The sequence below is a fragment of the Pleuronectes platessa genome, chromosome 6 (genome assembly GCF_947347685.1).
Source record: "Pleuronectes platessa chromosome 6, fPlePla1.1, whole genome shotgun sequence".
Lineage (NCBI taxonomy): Eukaryota > Metazoa > Chordata > Actinopteri > Pleuronectiformes > Pleuronectidae > Pleuronectes > Pleuronectes platessa.
The window spans coordinates 25,323,930-25,345,670 of NC_070631.1; the positions used below are offsets into that span (position 1 = coordinate 25,323,930).

General features: G+C 38.4%; 1 protein-coding gene and 1 long non-coding RNA gene across 3 annotated transcripts; both read left to right on the forward strand.

Annotated features, from left to right (window-relative positions):
• The first annotated feature begins 2,521 nt into the window (after positions 1 to 2,521).
• hck (HCK proto-oncogene, Src family tyrosine kinase) lies at positions 2,522 to 21,241 on the forward strand. Of its 2 annotated transcripts, none has more exons than XM_053423877.1 (13): positions 2,522 to 2,734; positions 7,889 to 8,022; positions 9,801 to 9,825; positions 10,291 to 10,387; positions 10,522 to 10,617; positions 10,852 to 10,955; positions 12,525 to 12,668; positions 13,360 to 13,512; positions 13,606 to 13,788; positions 14,433 to 14,509; positions 15,175 to 15,328; positions 15,649 to 15,780; positions 17,370 to 21,241. In XM_053423877.1, exons 2-13 carry the CDS (start codon positions 7,894 to 7,896, stop codon positions 17,570 to 17,572), a joined length of 1,497 nt encoding a protein of 498 aa, XP_053279852.1. In that variant the 5' UTR covers positions 2,522 to 2,734; positions 7,889 to 7,893; the 3' UTR covers positions 17,573 to 21,241. The 2 variants fall into 2 exon arrangements, with proteins under 2 accessions (XP_053279852.1, XP_053279851.1); XM_053423876.1 differs by having other exon boundaries at positions 2,523 to 2,734; positions 7,883 to 8,022.
• On the forward strand, positions 10,966 to 11,695 carry LOC128441788 (uncharacterized). The gene is made up of 2 exons (XR_008338765.1): positions 10,966 to 11,203; positions 11,599 to 11,695. It is a non-coding gene; the product is annotated as an uncharacterized LOC128441788 (long non-coding RNA).
• Positions 21,242 to 21,741: the final 500 nt, after the last annotated feature.

Consider the following 21,741-nt stretch of genomic DNA (forward strand, 5'->3'; position numbering starts at 1 on the left):
GCTCCTGTTGCTTCTACTTTATATTTACTACAAATCTACTACACACATCTGATGAGCATTCTGGGAAACACAAGTAACATCATGTCTGACATCTCGCTTGAAACATCATGAAAAACTTGTGGTGTGATGTAGAAATCATCTAAGGTTTGTCACGTCATAGTGGGATGTGATACAACTTTACTGTTACAAGACATGAGCGTCATTGAAAACCTTTCTATTCCCTGATTCAACTAACACTAAGACAGAGTCTCAGACGAAGCCACTATCACTACTACATTGCTCCAACACAGCACAGCACACATTGGGTCGTGTGCTTTAGTTGAATTTAAATCCTGGTACTTGTAGTGTTTGCGACACTGCCGTATATTGGTTGATCATGACGTAGTGCTGGAACGAGGCAGACGTGCATCGGAGATCCCGGAGATAAACCTGAGTTCATACAAACAGTTGTCCGCTCGTCTCATTTCAATATGATAATCTACAACATCACAGTACTCAGGAACATCAAAGCCATGTCACAGCAGATGAAGAAACTGTTACATTTGTGGCTACGAAGGATTCACTATCTGTCAGTCACAACCAAATAAGTCAAGACACAAATTCAAAGAGCGACACAGCTCCTGGCTTACAAATCACAAGTAAGTCTAATGTCCGAATAAGTTCAGACTCAATCAAGAACAGCCAGTCTGAAGGAAGTTAGTACTGGGCAAGTCCCAAATAAGTATTGATGAGACCCAAATCAAGTCTATGTCATTAGCTTTTTGTTTTGTATTGAAAATAAGTCACATTTCACTCAACTCAATAACTTTTTTAATCTTAAACATTTAATTAAGTATATCCACACAAACACTGGCTGTGCACACCTGGGCTTTTTCATCTTTGGGCTTTGGGAGGATATCACGTCATTCCAAACAGAAAATTAGATGAATTGGCTAATATCTATATACATGTAAAGTCACAAGTCAAAGCCTAGTCTAACTGTGACTGAAACAGGACCATTATCTTACACTCAAAAATGATTTGTACATGGAGGATTTATAAAAAGATTAAGAAACTAGGAAATGATCTACAGGGATGTCAAATAGTAACCAAATGCAGGAAATTGGCTAAAAAAGCGACACTTTCTCCCAGTGAGCAGTGACTAGGATCTCTATCCAGAGACAGCTGGGCTCACTAAATCACAGACAGTGAGCTCAGAGAACATGACCACTACAAATTAATTTTTCAGCAAATGTGTGAATGACATAATTTTAATAACTTTATTAGTTTGTGTGGTGTCCATTACTTAGCCAAAGTTGTGTCTTACATGCAGTCAACCTGAGAGGCCTTAGCGCCTCTCCATTGGAATGTTTTAGATGAGGGTGTTTTATGTTTTGTGTTAGGAGGTGCCATCCTGTGAGTGCAGCTCAGATAAGAGGCTTCATTCAATCTCCACTCTAAAGAAAACTCTTATATAGTGAACCAGACGTGTTATCTGCTCCCTCTCATATATAATACCTCAACATGTTTGGTTTGGTTGTTTGCTTGTGAGCCGTACCAGGAACTTTTCTCTGTTGACATAATGTGTCATAATAAACTCATATTTTCATGATGGAAACTAAGGCCCATAATCAACTTGATTCTGTCAAAACCAGAACGTTAGTTCTGGGTTTTTTCTAAATCGTTCTGTTAGCCACATATGCTGCAATCCCCATATTAATAATTAAACTATCTGGATTTTCAGCCTGGTTAATGAGGAACTCTGCTTACCCTGAAGTTTGAATACATTGTGCCACAAACAGAGGCCTGTTTGCCAGTGCTACAGAATCATTGAGGCCGCGCCCTCCAGGCGACATAAGGTCATCTGTGAACAGCTGCTAAACACAAATAATTTCTCTTCCATGATATGATTTCTGTCAATCTTGTAATATCCTTCACCATTTTCTAAAACAATTACATTCTTCCTTTCTCAGTTTTCCCCCTGATCTCGTTCATGCCCCTGTTATCCTGACCTCCCACCCTTCATCATCACAGCCTGGGTTTCAGAGCGGACCTGGTTTTCTAATCCTGACTGTTGATTAAGGATTAAGCGAAAGAGCTGGGAGCTTCCTCTGATGTGATATTGCTGAGCTGCTGCTGTGGCTGTGGGGGAAGAACAGCCGCCGCCCCCCCCCTTCTGTGTGCCTGCCTGCCTGCTTCCACCGAGAGGAGGCACAGAGTATGGTAGCTGTCAAACTCTCATTTGAATACATGTTAGGGCTGTCATATAATGCAAATCAGACTTCTGGCCATCTACCCATTTGTCAGTTTCCTGATTATCCAACCATCGTCTCCTCCATCCGGCTGTGACACAAAGTTACATTTTGGATTAGTGAAGAAATGTTCACAATATGTTGGTCACAATTTTATACAACAGTTAGTAGACACAATGGCAGAAATGTGTCTTAATTTAATGAAGTATTAACATATCACCAGCTAGTGAAACCAAGAGTGCGATTGGTGTGTGCTTGTTCCTCTTTCCGCCACCTCAGTCAGATGCGCACAGCTCCAACTTCCTCCTGCGCGTCCAGTGCGCTGCGTTCTGCTGCCCCGTCCACATCTCCAACCCTAACCCGGAGGAAACAGGAGCGACTGTGAGGAGGATGGGAGCTTCTTAAATTAAAAGAAATGAGGAATATTCCCGCCGCAGTCCTCTGACCCTAGAAGACCACAGACCCGTACAGAAATAAGAGTCGAAGTGATTGGTTGAAGAGTGGTAAGTGTCCTGTCTTCATGTGGGTCTGCCTGTGAGGAGAGGGAGTGTTGAGCCGAACTGTCTGAATGTGGGAATAGAAAGACATGCTGGGATGTCTCGGACAGATTCAGTAAATAAAGTTAAGCTGTGATTATGGACCTATGAATATACAGTTTTTGCAATGAGGATGCCCACATCCAAAAAGAGGAACTCACAGGGTCAGTGAGTTGAGACAACCACCGCCTAAAAACGTCGCCGTGCATGTAGCTTAATGAAATGAGTGTGTGTTCCTCTACTTTGTGAGGACCATTTTAAACATAGTCCCTAGACAGAGTGAGGACACCTTTGAAAGTGAGGGCATTTTGACCGGTCCTCACTTTTTCAATTGGCTGTTTGAGGGTTACGACTTGGTTTTAGGGTAAGGGTAAGTATTGGGCATTTTTTTTGGATGGCTGACGTTAAGGGTTAGGGTTAGTATTATGTCAATGAGTAACCTAGCTAAAATAGATTTACAAACATGTGTGTGTGTGTGTGTGTGTGTGTGTGTGTTAGTCTTGACTAAAGTAGAAACCAACGGATACAGATTACAGATACATGAACAGATAAGTGAATATACATTGCACAGTATATGAAGATGAATTTGTGCATCCCTTCAAGAGATATAGTGTGTAACATGTATATTTCATTAATGCTATATTCCATCATACCCCTTTTAAGTTAGTATCAGTCTTTTTGCATATGTTATACTGCCAATCAACAGACTTTTTACTCTACATGTTGAGGAATAAAGGTTATCGCAAGCCCAAATGAAAAAAAGACACAACAGCTATGGTTGGTTGCTCAAGTGTTGTTTTTTTGCTTTGACAGAGTATCAGAAACTCAATACTGGAGTTAAACTCCGCTTCCTGTTCTGCAAGAATTATACAGTGTACGTCGATGGATCGATTTGTTATTTATTATTCAGTCAATATAATGACAGAATGACAAGCTGCCCTTGAAATATGTCTAAAGGGCCCAAGTTAACTTTTTTAAATGTAGCAGTGTAGCTTAGAATAAGAGAAAATGATAAAAAAAAACTGAAAAAAGCTGCAAATCCTCATGTTGTTAAAAGCTGATGCTCATATACAAAATACTGAACTATACACTTAAAAATATTTGTTTTAGGCATTTAAATAATAGTGCAGGACCTCAGTGATGTCTACAGCTGTTGAATCATATAATAACTACAAGTAGTAAGAAGACTGACATGGAGACACTGTCTTTTCCTGATAAGTATCATAATCACAAACCATGCATCTTTCTTTCTTTCTTTCTTCCCGTTGGTTGGGTGCCAGACTGGCAGATGACGTTGTTATAGCCTGAAGCGAAAAACCCAAACAGGGAAACATTCAGCTCAGCAGCAACAAAATCTATGAAAATATCCCCCTCATAACAGAACGCATATAAATTATTGCTGTCTTCAGTGTGTTGAGATACACCTGACTCTTACATGTTACTGCCTCACCACTTTGGTGGTAGGACAACACATCCTGTGTAAATGAGGCCACAGAGGATTGGTGGACTTCAGCTTGACTGCCAGACAAGAGCTAGCAGCAGCCTGGTGCCTGCTCACTGCTTGGAAATGGTGCAGATAAACAAGGATGCAGCATGATAGCTTACAATAATGTTGCATGGACATCATTTTTTTGATGGTCATGTTATGTTGCTATCCACAAACCCAGAAAGTTTTAGCTGGACGTGGTTGCCTTATGGTCCTGTAGATTTATGACCACGCAGCCAGCAGCTTACAGTGGTTATCTATTTGCATTTAGTCATGTAATTTGATTATTGAACTGGGTCTATATTTTGATTCATGTGGTGGAGTGGTGGAGATGGTATTTCATGGAAACATGGTATTGGGTGTATTTTATTATTTCATTTGTTATAAGTTCACTTGTTTCTATCTTCAAGAGGTTAACCCTAGAACTTCCCACTTGAGTGCAGAATCCCACCTATTCTCAAAATTCTATAATATTAGTTTTGTATAGGTTAAGTATGCACTCTCAATACTTTGATCAAAAGAGATAACAGGGTTGCTTTCATTGTAGTTAGCTACAACTGCTGTCCTGTTTTAGACATTTGCAGTGGTAAAGCATTTAATAAGGGGTAAAGCACATTCTTCCTCTTTTAAGATTGAAGTTGAATGCGTGAAAACAGAAAATTAAACACACCTGCATATTTTGCTGATACAGACTGACTTGGACTGCTGTGACCAGCAGCTTGTATTGGCTCATTTAGCACATTTTAGACTTGTTGCTGTGTGACTGACATTACTGGGTACATTCACTAGTATTATTTATCTTGTTTTGCATGGGCTTCTGTTATAGTAGATTTTACTGTGTGACCCAATGATGTCTGTAAAGGTTCAGCAGGTAGTAGTAGATGTTTTACATTGCAACTAAGTGAATACGTGTCACCTCACCATCCCCTCTCAAGCATGTAGGAGAGCCTTCAGGACTCAAATACGAAAGGCTGTTCCATCTGATTTAGAAACAAAAAAAGGACAAAAATGTATTTTTAAGGTAAAATGTAAAGATTACCTACTTCCAGGTGATTATACACTTGAAAAGCCTCAGCATTAACAGCTGCTTAGCGCTAGGAGGCTGCGGTAGGCAAGGAAATCCATTTTATGCTCTTTGGCCATATTGAGGCTCAACTAATAGGAAATGAGGCCACAATTCTGATGATATGAACTTCCACAAGACGCTTTTGAATTCTATTCCTCAGTGAAAAATACACATTCCTGCAGAGAGCTGAAATCCTCAAATGGAATTTTAACACTTCTTAGTTTATCTATTGATAGATTTCAGAATACCAGGCTTTTTAACTTAGGAACAATTGAGTTGTTATATAAATTTGGGATGTCCACCATTAGACATGATCTTGTTTGGGACGTCATTGTCACAAATTAGGCCAGACTTTAGTCCACAGACTGTTGGCACGAAGCATGGAAGTGAGATGTCTATTTTTAAGGCTGATATCAATAAGTCACAAGTCCGAAAGAGGAGGAGAACAAACATGAGAGAGGAGAAAACAGAAGCACAGAAATTAAACTAATAGCGCAGTCGGAAAAAGATATTTCATTAAATGTCCAAGAAGGGGGAAAACTGCTGAAGGTTGCATGAAAACACTATTTTTACCAACTGGAGTCCGCTTTCTTAAAGTTGTGGAGTTCTGCTATCCAAAAACTCATGAAACCTCATTTGTTCCTCAATGACTTTCGTACACTCATTATGCTCTAATGGGACTCTAAAGGCTTAATCACCTCGGTTAGTATAGTGCCATTCCGCACTGGTGGTGTTGTTTGTAGTTTTGGTATTCTGCGCAGGGAAGAACTATGTGTGACCTTATTTCTACTGCTTCAGTCAAAGATTGGACGCCTGCTCCTATCCTGCTGTTAAGAGCGGTACAAATGTCACATCCTGTGGCGATGTGTTTCCCCCTTGGTATATGTTTTATACCTCGAAAGAAAGCTGGAGGTTTGAGAATTGTTCAAGGTTTACTGCCCCTACCTTCAGCTTAGTGCAGAGCAATGGGTTACGCTGTGTCTGGTTGTGTGGGAATTAGTGAGGATGCAGAATTTGAATCACATATTGAAGCTGTGTGCAGGCAGATTGAACAACAGTTTAATTTTTACAGAACCAAACAACAATCAGCTTCATGTTTTGCATCAGTAATAGTATCTGTGCTAGCTTCATCCTTCTCATTGCTGAAGAGAAATTGCATCAAAGAGTTTTAGGTAGAGATCCAGACCGTCCGACGGCCTCTTTTAAATTAGACATTTAAAGAGGAACACGGTTTACGAGCAGAGCAAAAAAGGAACCAAATGCATTAACACCATCAAGTCTTGACCTCAGAAACTTCCTGTGAGAAAGCATTAAAATGAAACATTTTCCATTGCTGACACGCAACATAGCAAGAGGCGCTTGCAGAAACATTTACAGTGATGATGTTTCTTGTTGCTTGTGATTGAAAACAACCAACAGAGGATGTCCGTGGTAGTTTTGGTCATTTAATGGTGACATGTGACATCTAAAATAATATTTTAACAATAATAATCTGTTTGTGTGATAACAGGGTTCTTCTGTGTGGCACTTATGATAAACATTACTGTCTTTGTTTGGTGCAGTGAGCTGCTTCTCTGAGTTGAAGAGAGATAGGTTACACTGTATAACCCTCTTCTGTCCACTGCAAGAATGTGAGCCAACATGCGCTATAAAACCAACTTCCATCTCCTGTAACAGTTCCCTCTTTGTTTAGGATTCTGTTAGACCTTGTTCCACGTAACTGCTTTCAAATTTACATAGAGATTCAAAGAGAAAACTTCACTTGATGTCTCATATCGAATGTTTGGCTCTTGGGGTAGTATTTGTATTGCCACAGAGGCTAGAAAGACCTTCAAGTGTTTATTCTTTGAATATCTTAATAGTGCTCATGAACAGGTCACAGCAGTTCTCCAGCTGTTGTGTTCCTGAGATCTTTAGAAATTCATTCAACCAGAATAAACACTGGTGATGTAGAGAATGCAGAAGCAGTACTGATCATCCAGGAAGCTGACTGAATTAGCTGTGAGGCATCTTTGTCTTCTCAAAATTGTCCCTGTGGCAAGTAATGTCTAATGGCATCATGTGATATGCTGTTTTCACGCCAGCTCCACCCAATGTTAAAGACGTTTTAAAACACATTAACACTGAGCTATAGCTGAAGGGAGGTGATGTCTCAGTTCTGTGTCACTGAGCTGAAAGGGTCACAGTTTGCAAAGTGATTCATAGAGGACAATGCTGCTGACCAGTCATAATCTGCATGTTCTCAACGTGGTAAGCAAGGGGTAAATCCATGTTCGATGCCCAATCCAGACAGACTGCGACACGATAGAGGGATTTAAGAAAAGCATATGAACAAGTGTAAAATAAGAGAATCTGAAATAAGAGTGGACAGTGGCATTATGTGTAAGTATGCTGTACAACTCCTATACAGCATACTTTAACTGTATGTGTGACCTCCAATGCATCCCATTACTCTAAATAATTGAGGTCACAGAGAACTTTGCCTGATTATTGCATTTAACAACCCAGTTGCCTTTTCCTGCTGCTGCTAACCACACGTGTTTCTCCTCATGTCATCCTGCAGCTGAAGGCACCATGGGCTGTGTGGGCTCAAAGGAAGAGCGTGAGCCTCAGGGCAAAGAGACGGGTATCGATGAGCTGCAGAACCGCATTCAGACGGCCCACTATGTCAAAGACCCCACCGCAGGAAACTCTAGCAAAGCTGTAAGTGATAACATTCAGACAGTTACTCGTTTCTGTTGGTGTTCTTCATGTCATTTAATTTCAGAGAAGTAAAGGTATACACTTTGCTACATTAAAAAAAGTTAAGTTCAAATACAAACTTAAAGTGGACATATTATATTTACTTTAGTAAATACTGTACTTTCATGACTGAACAAGATTTCAGATCTTAAGCCTAATTATTGTATATTTAAACAAAAAGGTAAATTTTTGCCATTAAAATGGCACACACACACAGTTGGGTCTCCTGACTTTACGTTGACCTACATTCATTCCCTGGAGAGTTACTCTAACCTTAGTTAGCCATAGTTACTACTTGCCTAACCCTAACCCTAACCCTTATCCTAGCCTTAACCTAAATCCTTCCTTAAAACGTATCTTCACCCTAAAATGTTGTAACTTACATTGTGAGGACTTGATTTCTGTCCAGTCTCCACAGTGTAACTATAAACAGATTTGTAATACCTGGACCACACACACACACACTTCTTACACTCATTAGCATGATGCATTTCCTAGCCCCGTACCCTAAACTTAACCATCAAAATTAAATACCTAACCCTAATCCTTACTCTAAACTAAACCTTATTCTAATCTGAACCCTAACCCTAACACCAACCGTAACTCTTCCTAAACCTAATTCTGATTCTTACCCTAAAGTTAAGTCTTAACCCTTGAACTGTGGACCATGAATAACTGAGGACCATTCAAAGTGTTCTCACTTTCCCATAATGTCCAATGTCATCACAAAGATATAAGTACAACTACAAACACACGGACACACACACACACCTTCACAAGTGCCCTGGCTAAAGATTTAGAATGAAGAAGATTATTGATGCTAGATGCAGAAACAGTGAATGTGTGATGAGGTGCAAAGGAGAAAACAGTTTCACTGGTTCCTGCCACGTCGACTGATATTTACGGACACGATTCTATTTTAATTAAAGCCTTGTGATTTGTGTGTGTGACAGGAGTCAGTTTTCCTGTAGTTCCACAGAAAAAGTGCGCTGACTTACACTCTGAGCATGTTCATGTGGCCTTTCGTTAGTTTGCATACTGACCAGAGTTTCGATCTGTATCACTACTGCATGTAAAGTGCGGTTCCTCTGGCTACTGCTTCCTGTGGGCTGACTGTAACGCCTCTTTTACCCTCATGAAGAAAGAGGAAGTGCCCGAAGCAGAACTAGAGTTCTTAGGCAGGGGATGTTTAATCAAAACTACAAGATTAACCAACACCTAAGACGTATCATGTATTAGCTCAAAGGCTGTCCAAGTTCCCAGTCTGCTGCCTGTCTGGTACACAGTTCAGCTTAGTGGGCTAAACCTTCGCACAAGCATTCCACTTTGATGAAAAGAAACACTTTCTCATAAACGACAACATCCTGATATTTGAAGTTGATATGACAAAATCGTACTTTACTTCCCTCCTTTGTTTTCTTTTCAGCGATTCAGGCTGAACTTGGGTCATAATGTGATGTGGACAAATAATGATCTTAGTTTGCTTTGGACTATCTTTCACACTTCAGGGAGAAAGTAGAATTCAAGTAGACAATTTTCTCCTTTAAAGATGATGCTGTCCATTCCATATAAAGTGTTGAATCAACTCATAAACATAATGCCAGATATATAGATGTGAATGTATACTGTATATTAACAAAAGAAACAGATATTTACAGTATGCATATATGTGAATGTTTGATAGAACTGGATGCTTATCTTTGGTTTACACAACCATGTCACTGTCTATCTCTCCACAGAGCAAAATGCCATCCAATTCATCTGGTGAGTCAACACTTTATTTACATACTGCTGTACTTCAGCCTAGGCAATAATACAACCTTTAATCACTTGCATTAGGTTATGCAACTTGTTTTTTAATGTCAATTACTAATGAGTTGTTATCATCGGTCGACTGCAGAGCACCATAGACAAGACAGTTTAAACAGTCTCATGCAGGTCAGTGCTGATAGGACACAGAGAAACGCTGAAGCTCAGCATAACATGGGAGAGAAGTGAGGAAGGAGAGTCAGTGAGTGGGTACAGAGCGATAGTCTCGCTCTCAGCCTCAGCACACAGATGTACAGAGGCCTGACTGCTATTTATATCAGTCATACTGTACAAGGAAGTCAGTTACACAGTCAAAGTGGAAAGGCAGACACAGTTCAGAAAGTGTCCAAAAAAAAAAAAAAAAAAGATACTCACACTCAGTGAACGCATGCTCACACTGTGCTTGTACTTCTTGTACAGCAGGGGAAAGTATTGCCATGGCGCTGTTTGACTATGAGGCCATTCACGATGGAGACCTCGGCTTCAAGAAGGGAGAGAAGCTTAAGATCTTGGAGGAGTAAGTGGAACGTCACGAAAGATAATTTCGTCTTTGTTGCCTCAGTTCTAAATTTAATTGGTGGTTTTATTTGTCGTACATGAAATAATCACATGCGTGTCTTTGTCCCACCTCCTGTCTCTCTTTCTCTGTAGGATGGGGGAGTGGTGGAGAGCTATGTTAATAAGTACAGGTCAGGAAGGCTACATCCCCAGCAATTATGTAGCCAAAGATACTCTGGAGGTAGAGGAGTAAGTGGACTCACATCTAATTTTTTTCTGACTATGAATATGAAATAATATAATTAAATGCCTTTGGTCTTGGGAAGATGTAGAATTAAATCACAGTACATTATTACTGCTATTCTTAAATTAATAAATAAATATACCATATAGTAGCAGTATCATGTGCTATATTTAAAGGCTTTCACAAGTTGAGCCACTTGAGAGGTTTCTGTACTAAGCGATCTGCTTCCTGTTGTTTAGCTGGTTCTTTAAGGGCGTGAGCAGGAAAGATGCTGAGAGGCAGCTGCTGGCTCAAGGGAACAAAGTAGGATCCTACATGATCCGAGACAGTGAGACGTCCAAGGGTGAGTAAAAAGTAGATGGTTTGTTCTGTGGTGGAGTCTTTTCTTCAGTAACCATGAAGGAAAATGATTGACACCAGGGTTCGAATTACACAGTGGCTTTATGGTGAACATTGACCCAATTTTATTTTTATATTTCAGGAACATAATGTTCATAAAATTAAATATAATCTCGGACATAAGAGTGAACAATTACGAGAGCTCCCCTAAATATCTCACGGAAGGCCTCTGTCCTTTTTCAGGGGAGCAGAGTCCCCCCCCCCCTAGCAATCGCCCAGCTCCCCTGAAATTAGAAACCCTGATTGACACCAAATATTCCACCTGACAAATTATTCAGCTGGATTTTAGCAGTTACTGCTCCAACAAAAATGTTTCTACAATACAGATAAACTTTATTTTTCATTTCTGTTACCTCACAGATTTTGAGCCGGTTATACTAGTGTACAACACAAAGTGACAATACTACATACAACAGAGTAATGATTTTAACGTTAACTAGTTCACTGCACATTCTAAACTTGTGTTAATGCTCTGGAGCTACTTCAGAATTATTCCTTGTCATTAGTGAAATAAAAATTTCTACACAAAAAGTTCTACTGGACGCTCTGTGCAGAACGTTTAATAAAAGTCTTTGGTGCAGAATCAGGTTAGAAAACTGTGATCGTCCTACCGGGTTTATCTTCAATTAAGATTTGACATCCCATTACATAGCATATCATTTAGCTGAGGCTTTTATCCAAAGCGAATACAAATAAGTGCATTCAACCATGAGGGTACAAACCCAGAACAGCAAGAATCATTGAAGTACAATTTACTCCAAACAAGCCAAACCACAAATGCTACATGTAAGCATCATATATGTGCAACTAACTTTAAATATAAACACAAGACTTGACGATGGTTATTAGAAATCATCTCCCCACCAAGGTGAAGCCAGAAGAGATGTGTTTTTAGCCTGCGGTGGAAGATGTGTAGACTTTCTGCTGTCCTGATGTTATTGGGGAGCTCGTTCCACCATTTAGGAGCCAGGACAGCAAACAGAGTGATTAGCTCGCAGTGAGGGAGCAGCAAGCCGATTGGCCGATGCAGAGTGGAGTTTGGGTGCCATACACAAAGGAAACAACATTAAGATACTTTAATTCATACTTTTATCATCAATGTTTTACATACTTAAGTTTAGAAGTTCTGAACTACACAATTTTCACATGGGGAAAATAGTTTTTGGGCTTAAGACTTAGATCATGGAAAAGTAAGGATCCAGTTTTTTCCAAACATGTCACAGTATTGGAGTTGGACCACTATTTTCTCTGTTTGTTTGTGAATATTTATGAAGTATAACACTTCATCACTGGAGTGGCCCTTTCAGAGCCCTGTGTTGGTCTGCAGACAGTCCCAGACGTTTTCCTATCCTTACAAGAATAAACATCTTTGTGAAATATAAGATACATTTAGTTTGGTAACATATAAATATTATATTTTTTTAATTTTAAAAATATAAGCCAGTGTCAGTAAAAGGGATATTGGTGGTGTGTATCTTGTGTATCAAATTGTTTTCTTTCTATTTTACAACAGGGAGCTACTCTCTGTCTGTCAGGGACAGCGATGTCCAACATTCAGTCAAACATTATAAGATCCGAACACTGGACAACGGAGGATTCTACATCTCTCCTCGCATCACCTTCATCACGCTGCAGGAGCTGGTCAACCATTACAAGAGTAAGTGAACACTGTCAGTCTGCTCCTCTATAAGTAACTTGAGTGGTCTTGTTATCATCATTAAATTAATATAAAGGGAATAATCGAGGAATCCAAAGTCATCATTAGGGATTAATTGCAAAACACAACACACAACACACTCTGTAACATATCTCTGACACATATTAATTTTATAGAATGTTACAGCTATTTTTCCCCACTCTCATGAACGCAATATGGCTGTAACACTGACAAGGAGTTTTATTTTTTTTATATAAGCCTTCAATTGGACTCAAGGATGAACTGATTAGAATTTGGTGGTCAAGGTCAAGTAACCTCACAAGACATATTTGCGGCTTTAACTTAAACATTTATACTTTAATTATAACACAATTTCATAAAAATGTCTAATTGGTCACATTTTATATCCAAAAGGTCAAAGGTCAAATTCACAGTGACGACATATACTTGGCATCATTTAACGGCATGAATCAAAAACAGACGGGGAAATTATGGCAATATATCCTGCGATATGACTGGTTGGTGGAGGCAAACCACCGTGATGCAATAAGTACAAAACTTATATCGAATTGATTTATGATATTACATAATTTCCCCTAAAAAAATAAGAACAACGTAGTTCTGATCAATAGTGTTATAATGTATAAGTTAACAAATTAAATCAGGAAATTTAACTTTCTGTTTATTCCAGAGCAGGGAGATGGCCTCTGTCAAACCCTGACCAGTCCGTGCCTGAGCCCTAAGCCTGACAAGCCGTGGGAGAAAGACGCCTGGGAAATCCCAAGATCATCTCTAAAACTGGACAAGAAGCTTGGTCAAGGCCAGTTTGGAGAGGTCTGGATGGGTGAGATAGATCAGAAGTCTTTTAGGATCCAATTATTTTGGGTGGCAAAATTAAGTTAGTAATTCATTTTCCAATGCTAATTTTTGTTTCAAGCCACATACAATAAGCATACCAAGGTAGCAGTGAAGACCATGAAACCTGGCACCATGTCAGTTGAAGCCTTTATGGGGGAGGCCAACCTGATGAAGACCCTTCAGCACGATAAACTGGTCCGACTCCATGCTGTGGTCTCCAAGGAGGAGCCTATCTATATCATAACTGAATACATGGAGAAAGGTGTGTGTGTGGGTGTGTGTGTGTGTGTGTGTACAGAGGAGGTACATTAAAAACATAGGTTTGTTCTTTTGTCTTAGGTCAATGCTAGCTGTTTATTCATTATTTATTTGTTCATTTATTTAGTTTATTTATTTACTGTATGTAACAAATCACAAGGCAGTAATTTCCCATCAGGGGGAACTTATGTCCCAGGGGGTCTTTTGTAGTTGGAAGGTGTCAACGTGAAAAGACTCTGGAGTAGCTCAACTAAAAAATAAATTAAAACTGAATCTGTATATCTAGTCAGCTGTTACATCTGAACATCTGCATTAGAGAGTGTTCAAAAACGTTGTAGCTAACAGACTTCCTTAACAGTTAGTTTGAAGTAACGGCTACGAGAAGTAATAGTTTGAGACTCTGCCTCTCCCAAGTGGTAATGGTGCAAATGCATTCATTGTGCACTTGCTTTACAAAACTGTGGCCATTTATATATCGCCAATTACCATTGGACATGGCATTTATTTAACATTACATTTACCAGCTGAACCTTTTTATTTGTATATTTTTTTGCTACCAAGGTACAGATATTTTCTTATAGGGTGAGTTTGTGTAGTGCCTTGACTTTTACGTGTGTTTCTTGATGTCTTTGTGTGTGTTGCCAACAGGTAGTTTACTGGACTTCTTAAAGAGTGATGAAGGAAACCGTGTCCAGCTCCCCAAGCTTATTGACTTCTCTGCCCAGGTGAGAGTCATCTTCAGTCCGTTCCATACCTCAACTTGTCAGTCCAGGTCCTCTGGTTGAAACTGAGATGTGTAATTCTGCGTCAATCCGTTATTTGAACATTGATGACTGTACTTGTATGCCAGACTGTCCATATCCATAAGCAACGAAGAGCTTCATTTTATATGTATGTGGTGGTAAAATGCAGTCCAGGGTGAAATAATGCTGAAATAGTGGAATATCACTGAATAATCATCATTGTTGGGACTGAATTTTAACTGCATCCAGTCACTGTGATCCAGCTGCAGATACAGTGCGGGTACTTTTAGATTTGCAGTTCCATTCCAATCTCTCCAACCTCTTAGAAAGTAGCAGCTCATCGCTGCAGATGGAGACATACAGTATGTGAAAAAATCTACAAGAAGATTTTTTAACTGGGATAAATAAAATAGAACATTTTCCAGCACACATATGTTATAACTTTCGAAGTGTGAATGACTTTGTGAGATTATGAGGGAGATGGCCCCCTGCTGCATGAAGAGGGAACATGAGGGTTAGAGCTGCCTGTTATCATTCAGTTCTGCCATGAGCCATTTTTTGATCTGAAATTATTCATCAGATAAGAGAGATTGATCTTATCCACTCTTATCTAGTCTTACTCTTAAACGTTTACCTCTTCTCTCCAGATTGCAGAGGGCATGGCCTACATCGAGCAGAGGAACTACATCCACAGAGACCTGAGAGCTGCCAACATCCTCGTCAACAAGGCTTTAGTTTGCAAAATTGCTGACTTTGGTCTTGCTCGTATTATTGAAGACAACGAGTACACAGCCAGGGAAGGTACAACGCAATACTCTCTGTCTCACGTTGTGTATCCACATCAGCACAGGTTATTGAGAAACTGTTGATGATGTGATGAAGAAGAAGCTTTCACTGTTCAGGGGGAAATAATTTGTGTCATACAGATGTCGTATTACAACATTAGGGACAAAAACTGTTGAATGAAGATGAGAATGACTTATGGCTGACTAAATGGGCAGCGGAAGTTAAGTATTTGAGGGGATGTGAGAGCATTAAATACCCTCTCAGCAGTGTTATTAGGAGCCAAGTAATGCCTCAAAACCATTTCTTAAGAATTTGAAATTTCCCCCAACAACTAGGAGCCAAATTCCCCATCAAATGGACAGCCCCAGAGGCCATCAACTACGGTTCTTTCACCATCAAATCTGATGTCTGGTCCTTTGGCGTCTTGCTGATGGAGATTATCACCTATGGGCGCACTCCATACCCAGGTAGGTGGAGCACTGATTTCAGATTTGAGTTATTATTTTTAGGAATGCCTCTGAAGGAAAATGGACACTTTATCCAATTGTATACTTCCTAAACTTTAAAAAAAAAAATTCAGAACTATATTGTTGATAAAGTTTAATTTTTTTCTCGTAGATACCTCTTTGTTGTATATTTTTGCCTCTAACCCAGGTTAGGATTTAACATAGGTTAAAATCAGACGAAGATGGTCTGAATTCACCAAATATTTATTTTCGTCTCCTGAAGTACGAGAGTACTCAAAGAAATTATTATTGACTTAATTCATTTAAATTACATTTAAAAATTCTATGTAAATCGTTATTACATAAGTTATCCCATTTAATGAAGTGTTTTCTATCATGTTGAGTTGGTCTGAATAAATCAATAACTTGAGAGTGATTTGGTTAAATAAATACAGTGTTTAATGTATATATTTATGTATAAGTTTACTTAACTTATACATGGGGACATGTCGATATGGGGGGGGGGGTCAATATAGAAACGTAGATGCTTCATTGACAGCTGCATCGTGTCAAGGTCATTTTGGGGAGGTCAAGAACTGCATGAACATCCTTGCACCTGAAGACATATATCAATCAATCAAATCAATTAAATTATACTTGTAGAGCCCATATTAACAAATCACAATTTGTCTCATAGGGCTTTAACAAGGTGTGACATCTTTTGACCTTAACCCTCAACAAGAGTACAAAAAAGACTTAAAGCCACATGTGAGGGATCCCTCTCCCAGGACGGACAGAAGTGCAATAGATGTCAAGTGTAACAGAGAACATCAGCAACATTGGTTAGAATAAACAGTTTGTAGCAAAATTGAAAGTAAATGAAGTGAGTTATGTCAGTAATGGTAGAGTATCTGAGTAGGTATATTGTATATCAAGCAGTCTTGTTGAAAATAATAGTCCACGATCAGCTGCAACCAGGATCCACGATCCATCGTCATGATCCACTGACACTATCAGGATCCACCACCACTATCCACCATCAGCTGCCAACACGATAACTCCCCTCCTGCAGGCTCGAATGTTTACATGTATATTCATTTTCTGCTACTTCATACTTCCACTCTGATCCATCTCAGAGGGAATTATTGTTTTTTCTACTCCATTACATTTATTTGACAGCTTTAGTCCCTTTTAAGAAGAAGATTTTATATTAATATAGATAATATAACTGACTTTTAAAATACAACACAATGTTGAAGACTACACCTGAATCAATATGGTCTGGGCCTGTTTACAGCGGAGTATATGTTGCTGTTTTGAATGTGTTAGTTGAGAACCACTGCTGCATTGTGAACGTGTGAAATGCAGACTAACCAACTGTGGAGAAAGTCCAGACCAAGTTCTGCAGAGATCCTGAACAGTTGTTTAGATATTGGAGTTTGGCCCAAATTGCTAATCCAACTGAAAGACATGACAATGGTATCCATACAGTGACGAAGCATCCAAGCAAAAGTCATCTAACAACAGACCATAATTTGTATCTCTTTCGTTTTTAAGAGATTGAGGCTCTGCAGTCTGTCCTCAACTTAATCCGATGCTCTTGTTTTCAGGGCAGACCAACCCGGAGGTGATCCGTTTCCTGGAGAAGAACAACAGAATGCAGCGCATTGAGAGCTGTCCCCGCGAACTCTATGATATCATGCTGGAGTGTTGGAAGAACAAGCCAGAGGAACGTCCCACCTTCGATTACCTGCAGAGCGTGCTTGAGGATTTCTACACAGCCACAGAGAGCCAGTACCAGCAGCAGCCATGAGACTGGACATCCACAGAAGTTTTCTCAGAGTGATCTTCCAGTCATACTTAGCAGCAGTGCAGTTCAGAGAGTCCTTTAAACTGCACTCAACCATCTTTTTTTCTCTTCTTAACCACATGATATACAAGGGACTGTACAAAACTTATTGGGGAGATTTATGACGTCTTTTTATTATATATTGTCTTTTTTATCTAACTACAGGTATTTCTATCTTATAAAACTAGGCCCTAACTAGCATTTTATTATATTTTGTTGGGCCCCTCTCCTGTTCAATGAGTTAGAGCATTATAAAGGTATATAGTCACAGTTGAAAGCTCAAGACAATAAAAGATATAGATTCAAAATACACAATAAATACTGTCTGATTATTATTACTGTTAATATTAGAACCCCGAGTCTGGAGCACATGACAATAGATATTGCAAGACTATATTCTGTAGGTTTGGTCAAAGGGTAATATGCAACATCAGCTGTACTGGATATTCATCTTTACAATACTGACCATTAATCATTTGTCAGTCTTGTCAATCAGTAGATCAGTGCATTATGTTTACATTCAAATACTGATATACTGATATATATGGTTTCTTTGTTTCATCTGCAATCTTTAGTATGAAAAGTGACCCACAACAGAGAGCTTAATATTAAAAAAAATTCTCTATGTAGCCACGTACTCTTGGAAAACCCAAGAGTACTTGGCTGCGGACAAGATGGCAGACCTTCGTCCTCAATGAGCACATGTGCAGTACACGTCCATAAGCCCATGCACAACAGACATCTCCGTGCTTGAAAGGACATAATGCCATTTTCATCCCCATGAAGTGGCACAAATACTCTTTCACAGATTTAACCAAAGAGTAATACACAAATGTATCAAAATATACAAACTTTATTCATTAGAAATGTATTTTAAAGGTCAACTGACACTGTAGTTTGCATTCGGTACCTTCTCATTAGTTTTTTTTTGCCGGGCCAATATAACGTTTTTAAAGTCTTTAAAAAGTCTCTTTATTGAAATCTAATTAGTTAAAAACTATTTTGTATAACACTGTATAAACAATGTGAATATAGGCTATAGATTGATAGATCATTTGTCAACCTTGGAGAATCACAAAACTAATGCCCACAACCTCTTATTAGATGCAATTTAGAATTTTATTGGTGAATAATACTAATTAGCAAGGGCAAAGCAAACAACTCAATCAGGTCAAAAAGGACTTTAAATGTATAAACAATTAATGATATAAACCTTGGACACTAGAATGACTAAGGATGGAATACCTATGATTGTTCCCTAGCCACGGACTGTGGTATTTCTAGTTGGAGAATCATCACTCCGTACAAACTCCAAATAATCCACATCAAGAAACCATGTCCAATATTAAGAATTTGTATCTTCATCAGGTTGATACAATCCAGTCTAAGAAGCTAACCCTCTGATCCTGAGGTTTGCTGGAGTTTTGTTGAACTCCACAGTTTCAGCTGAAAAGTTGTCCACTTGAAGAGGAACTCAGACAAAGAACTCACACATCCTCACATCTCTATTTGCATACTTTGTGGCCATGTCCCCATCCATTACTTCCCTCCCACTTACAGTTAACACACACACACTCTTACTGAAGCAGCCACACTTACATCCTGTGTTAACTGTACCATTACATCATACCAGATGTTCAGCAAATCATCACTTCACAAAACAGCACGTTCTTCTTAAAGTGACCAGGCAGAGGGATTTCAACTCTTCTGGACGATGTATATAAGTTAAAATAGTAAATATGCTTGGATAAGCAGAGCAGAAACACTGGGATACTGAGAGTACTCTATTGTAAATTGCCAGAGGAAGGGTAGTGGTAAGTTTGGTGCGATTTGAACGTGAGATGTTCACTGTTGATATAATTTAATAAACAGGCGACCAGCACTCTTTAGCAGGCAGTGTGCTTACAGTCAGTCTGTGAACAGAGTTGAACATTTTTAGTTCTACGACCTCACATAAACTACAGAATCGCGGCCAGATCATTTAAATTTCATTTCCATAGGCATCAATATTTGTTGAATCACTTCCTGGTTGACAATTTGTCTTCAAAGTAAAAGCACAACTTTTCGTTTCATTGCTGCAATGCTTTATACTGAGCAGAATTACATAGCTTTTAATTAAGAAAGTTGTGAGCTTGGGTCTGGAGATTGTGTGGATGTTTAATAGACCTCTGAAACAGCTAACAAGCAATGTATGAACAAATACCACCATTTAAGTCAATTATTCAAAATTTTATACAAGCCACACACGTGAACAGTAATAAAGCTATTTCTGATTAATTTTATGAAAAACATTGACTATAAAATCTTCACTACAGATAAACTACAACTAGATTAACACAGACTTTATTAACTTCCCTCTGCACCATAGACTGTTTATAAAAAGCTCTTCACACAAACAATAAAAAGTAACAAGGAATTGAAGAACTGTTTGAGGAAGACACATTAATGAAAATGAATAATTCTGAAGTAACTCCAGAGCTTTAACACACGAAAAGAAAAGAAAACTGCACTAGTTTTAAAAAATCTGACAACGTCCTTGAATTGAAATTGATTAACCATTCTTCCATTTTTCCAAACCTCACCCACTGTATAATGTTTCTGCAATCCCTAGCATTGCAACACCTTCTGTGTAACATCATACGTCTGTGTAGAAGGCCAGACTATCCAGTACATGCTTTTTTAAAACACAACTATCTCAATACGTATATATATATATACATATATGATATAATTCAACATAGTACAAAGATCCAGTCAGAAGACTGGATTTTGCTGTTCTGCTCCAACACACATTTTTCATCCACCAGGTACAACCACAACAAAGTTGTCCACAGTGAAATATGTACAGTAAGCAAAGCTGTAAATTGAACAGTGTTTGACAAAGTGAAAGAAAAGTGAATACTGTGACCTGATTCCATAGATATGTTTCCATTATGCTGTAGCTTGATTCCACATTACTCCTTGATAGTTCCTTTTGCAGGGATTTTTTTCAGCAGAGCAAAAAGTTAATAATATATTTTATATGCTCCTTATATATAGACGTATATAAGGAAATAGAGTTATTTAAGAACAGGGTCTGTGAAGCCATATTAACACCTGATTGTTGATTCTTCTCTCCCGTTATAAGGTTTGTTTTATGCATACATACATGTCATCCTTTTTTTGTTTTGGGAAAATAATGGATGTGGAAATAGTAGATAAATGTGCTGTACATCCTTTTATGTGGAATATAATGAATAGCTCAACTGTAAATGCTGTGTTGTTTTCTAACACTGTTTCTGTTTCTCATATTTTTGTAAATAGTATTGGCTAAGATTTGTTGCACAATCACTCAGTGCTGGGATGATCATCTTTTCGAAAATTGAATTGAACACAAAGCAAATCATGTGATTTCAACAATGTAAGAGTTGCTGTGACACACAAAGAGTTGATAGTTGACAACATTGTTTCAAATCCCAGCTCTGTACATAATGTACTATGTAAGGTGCCGAATATTTTTGTGTTTTTCTTCTTCAATAGAAAACCCTTTGTTAAGTTTGTTAGACGCTTGGTTCAATATGACTGTGATGAAAATGTTCTAATAAATTGTTTGCAACAATTTTTAATAAATTCATACATATAATAGTTTACAAATTATGCTACGAGCAATGATTAACTGTCATTCAAATTGTGCATTTTGGGTGCTTCAAATAAAAAAAGTCAAGGCAGTTTTATTAACATTCATTAACACAGAGATACAAGTTAAAGAAATCTATTTAAATTAGAAAGCACAATTTTCAAGTTAAATGAAAGATAAGTAAAAAAAAAATACAAATCTATATGTATAAAGAATTAGGAATAAGTTGAAGGAGAACGAAATACAAATAAAAAGTAGATGGAAATGTGTTATACTAAATAACAAATCAGAATCAGTATCAGCATTCTTTTATTTTCCAAGTATATTTGCATATACAGGAAATTTCTATGGTGTGGTTGGTGCACGGTACATAAAACATAAAACAACAATTGGACATAAAAAAAACAATATATACAGTAAGACACATTTAGAAATAGAAATAGGATCAAATGCAATACTGTTATGAACTTGTATGATGGTTTGGTTAAAAGGCAAATTTGACTTTTCGATCTGTCTT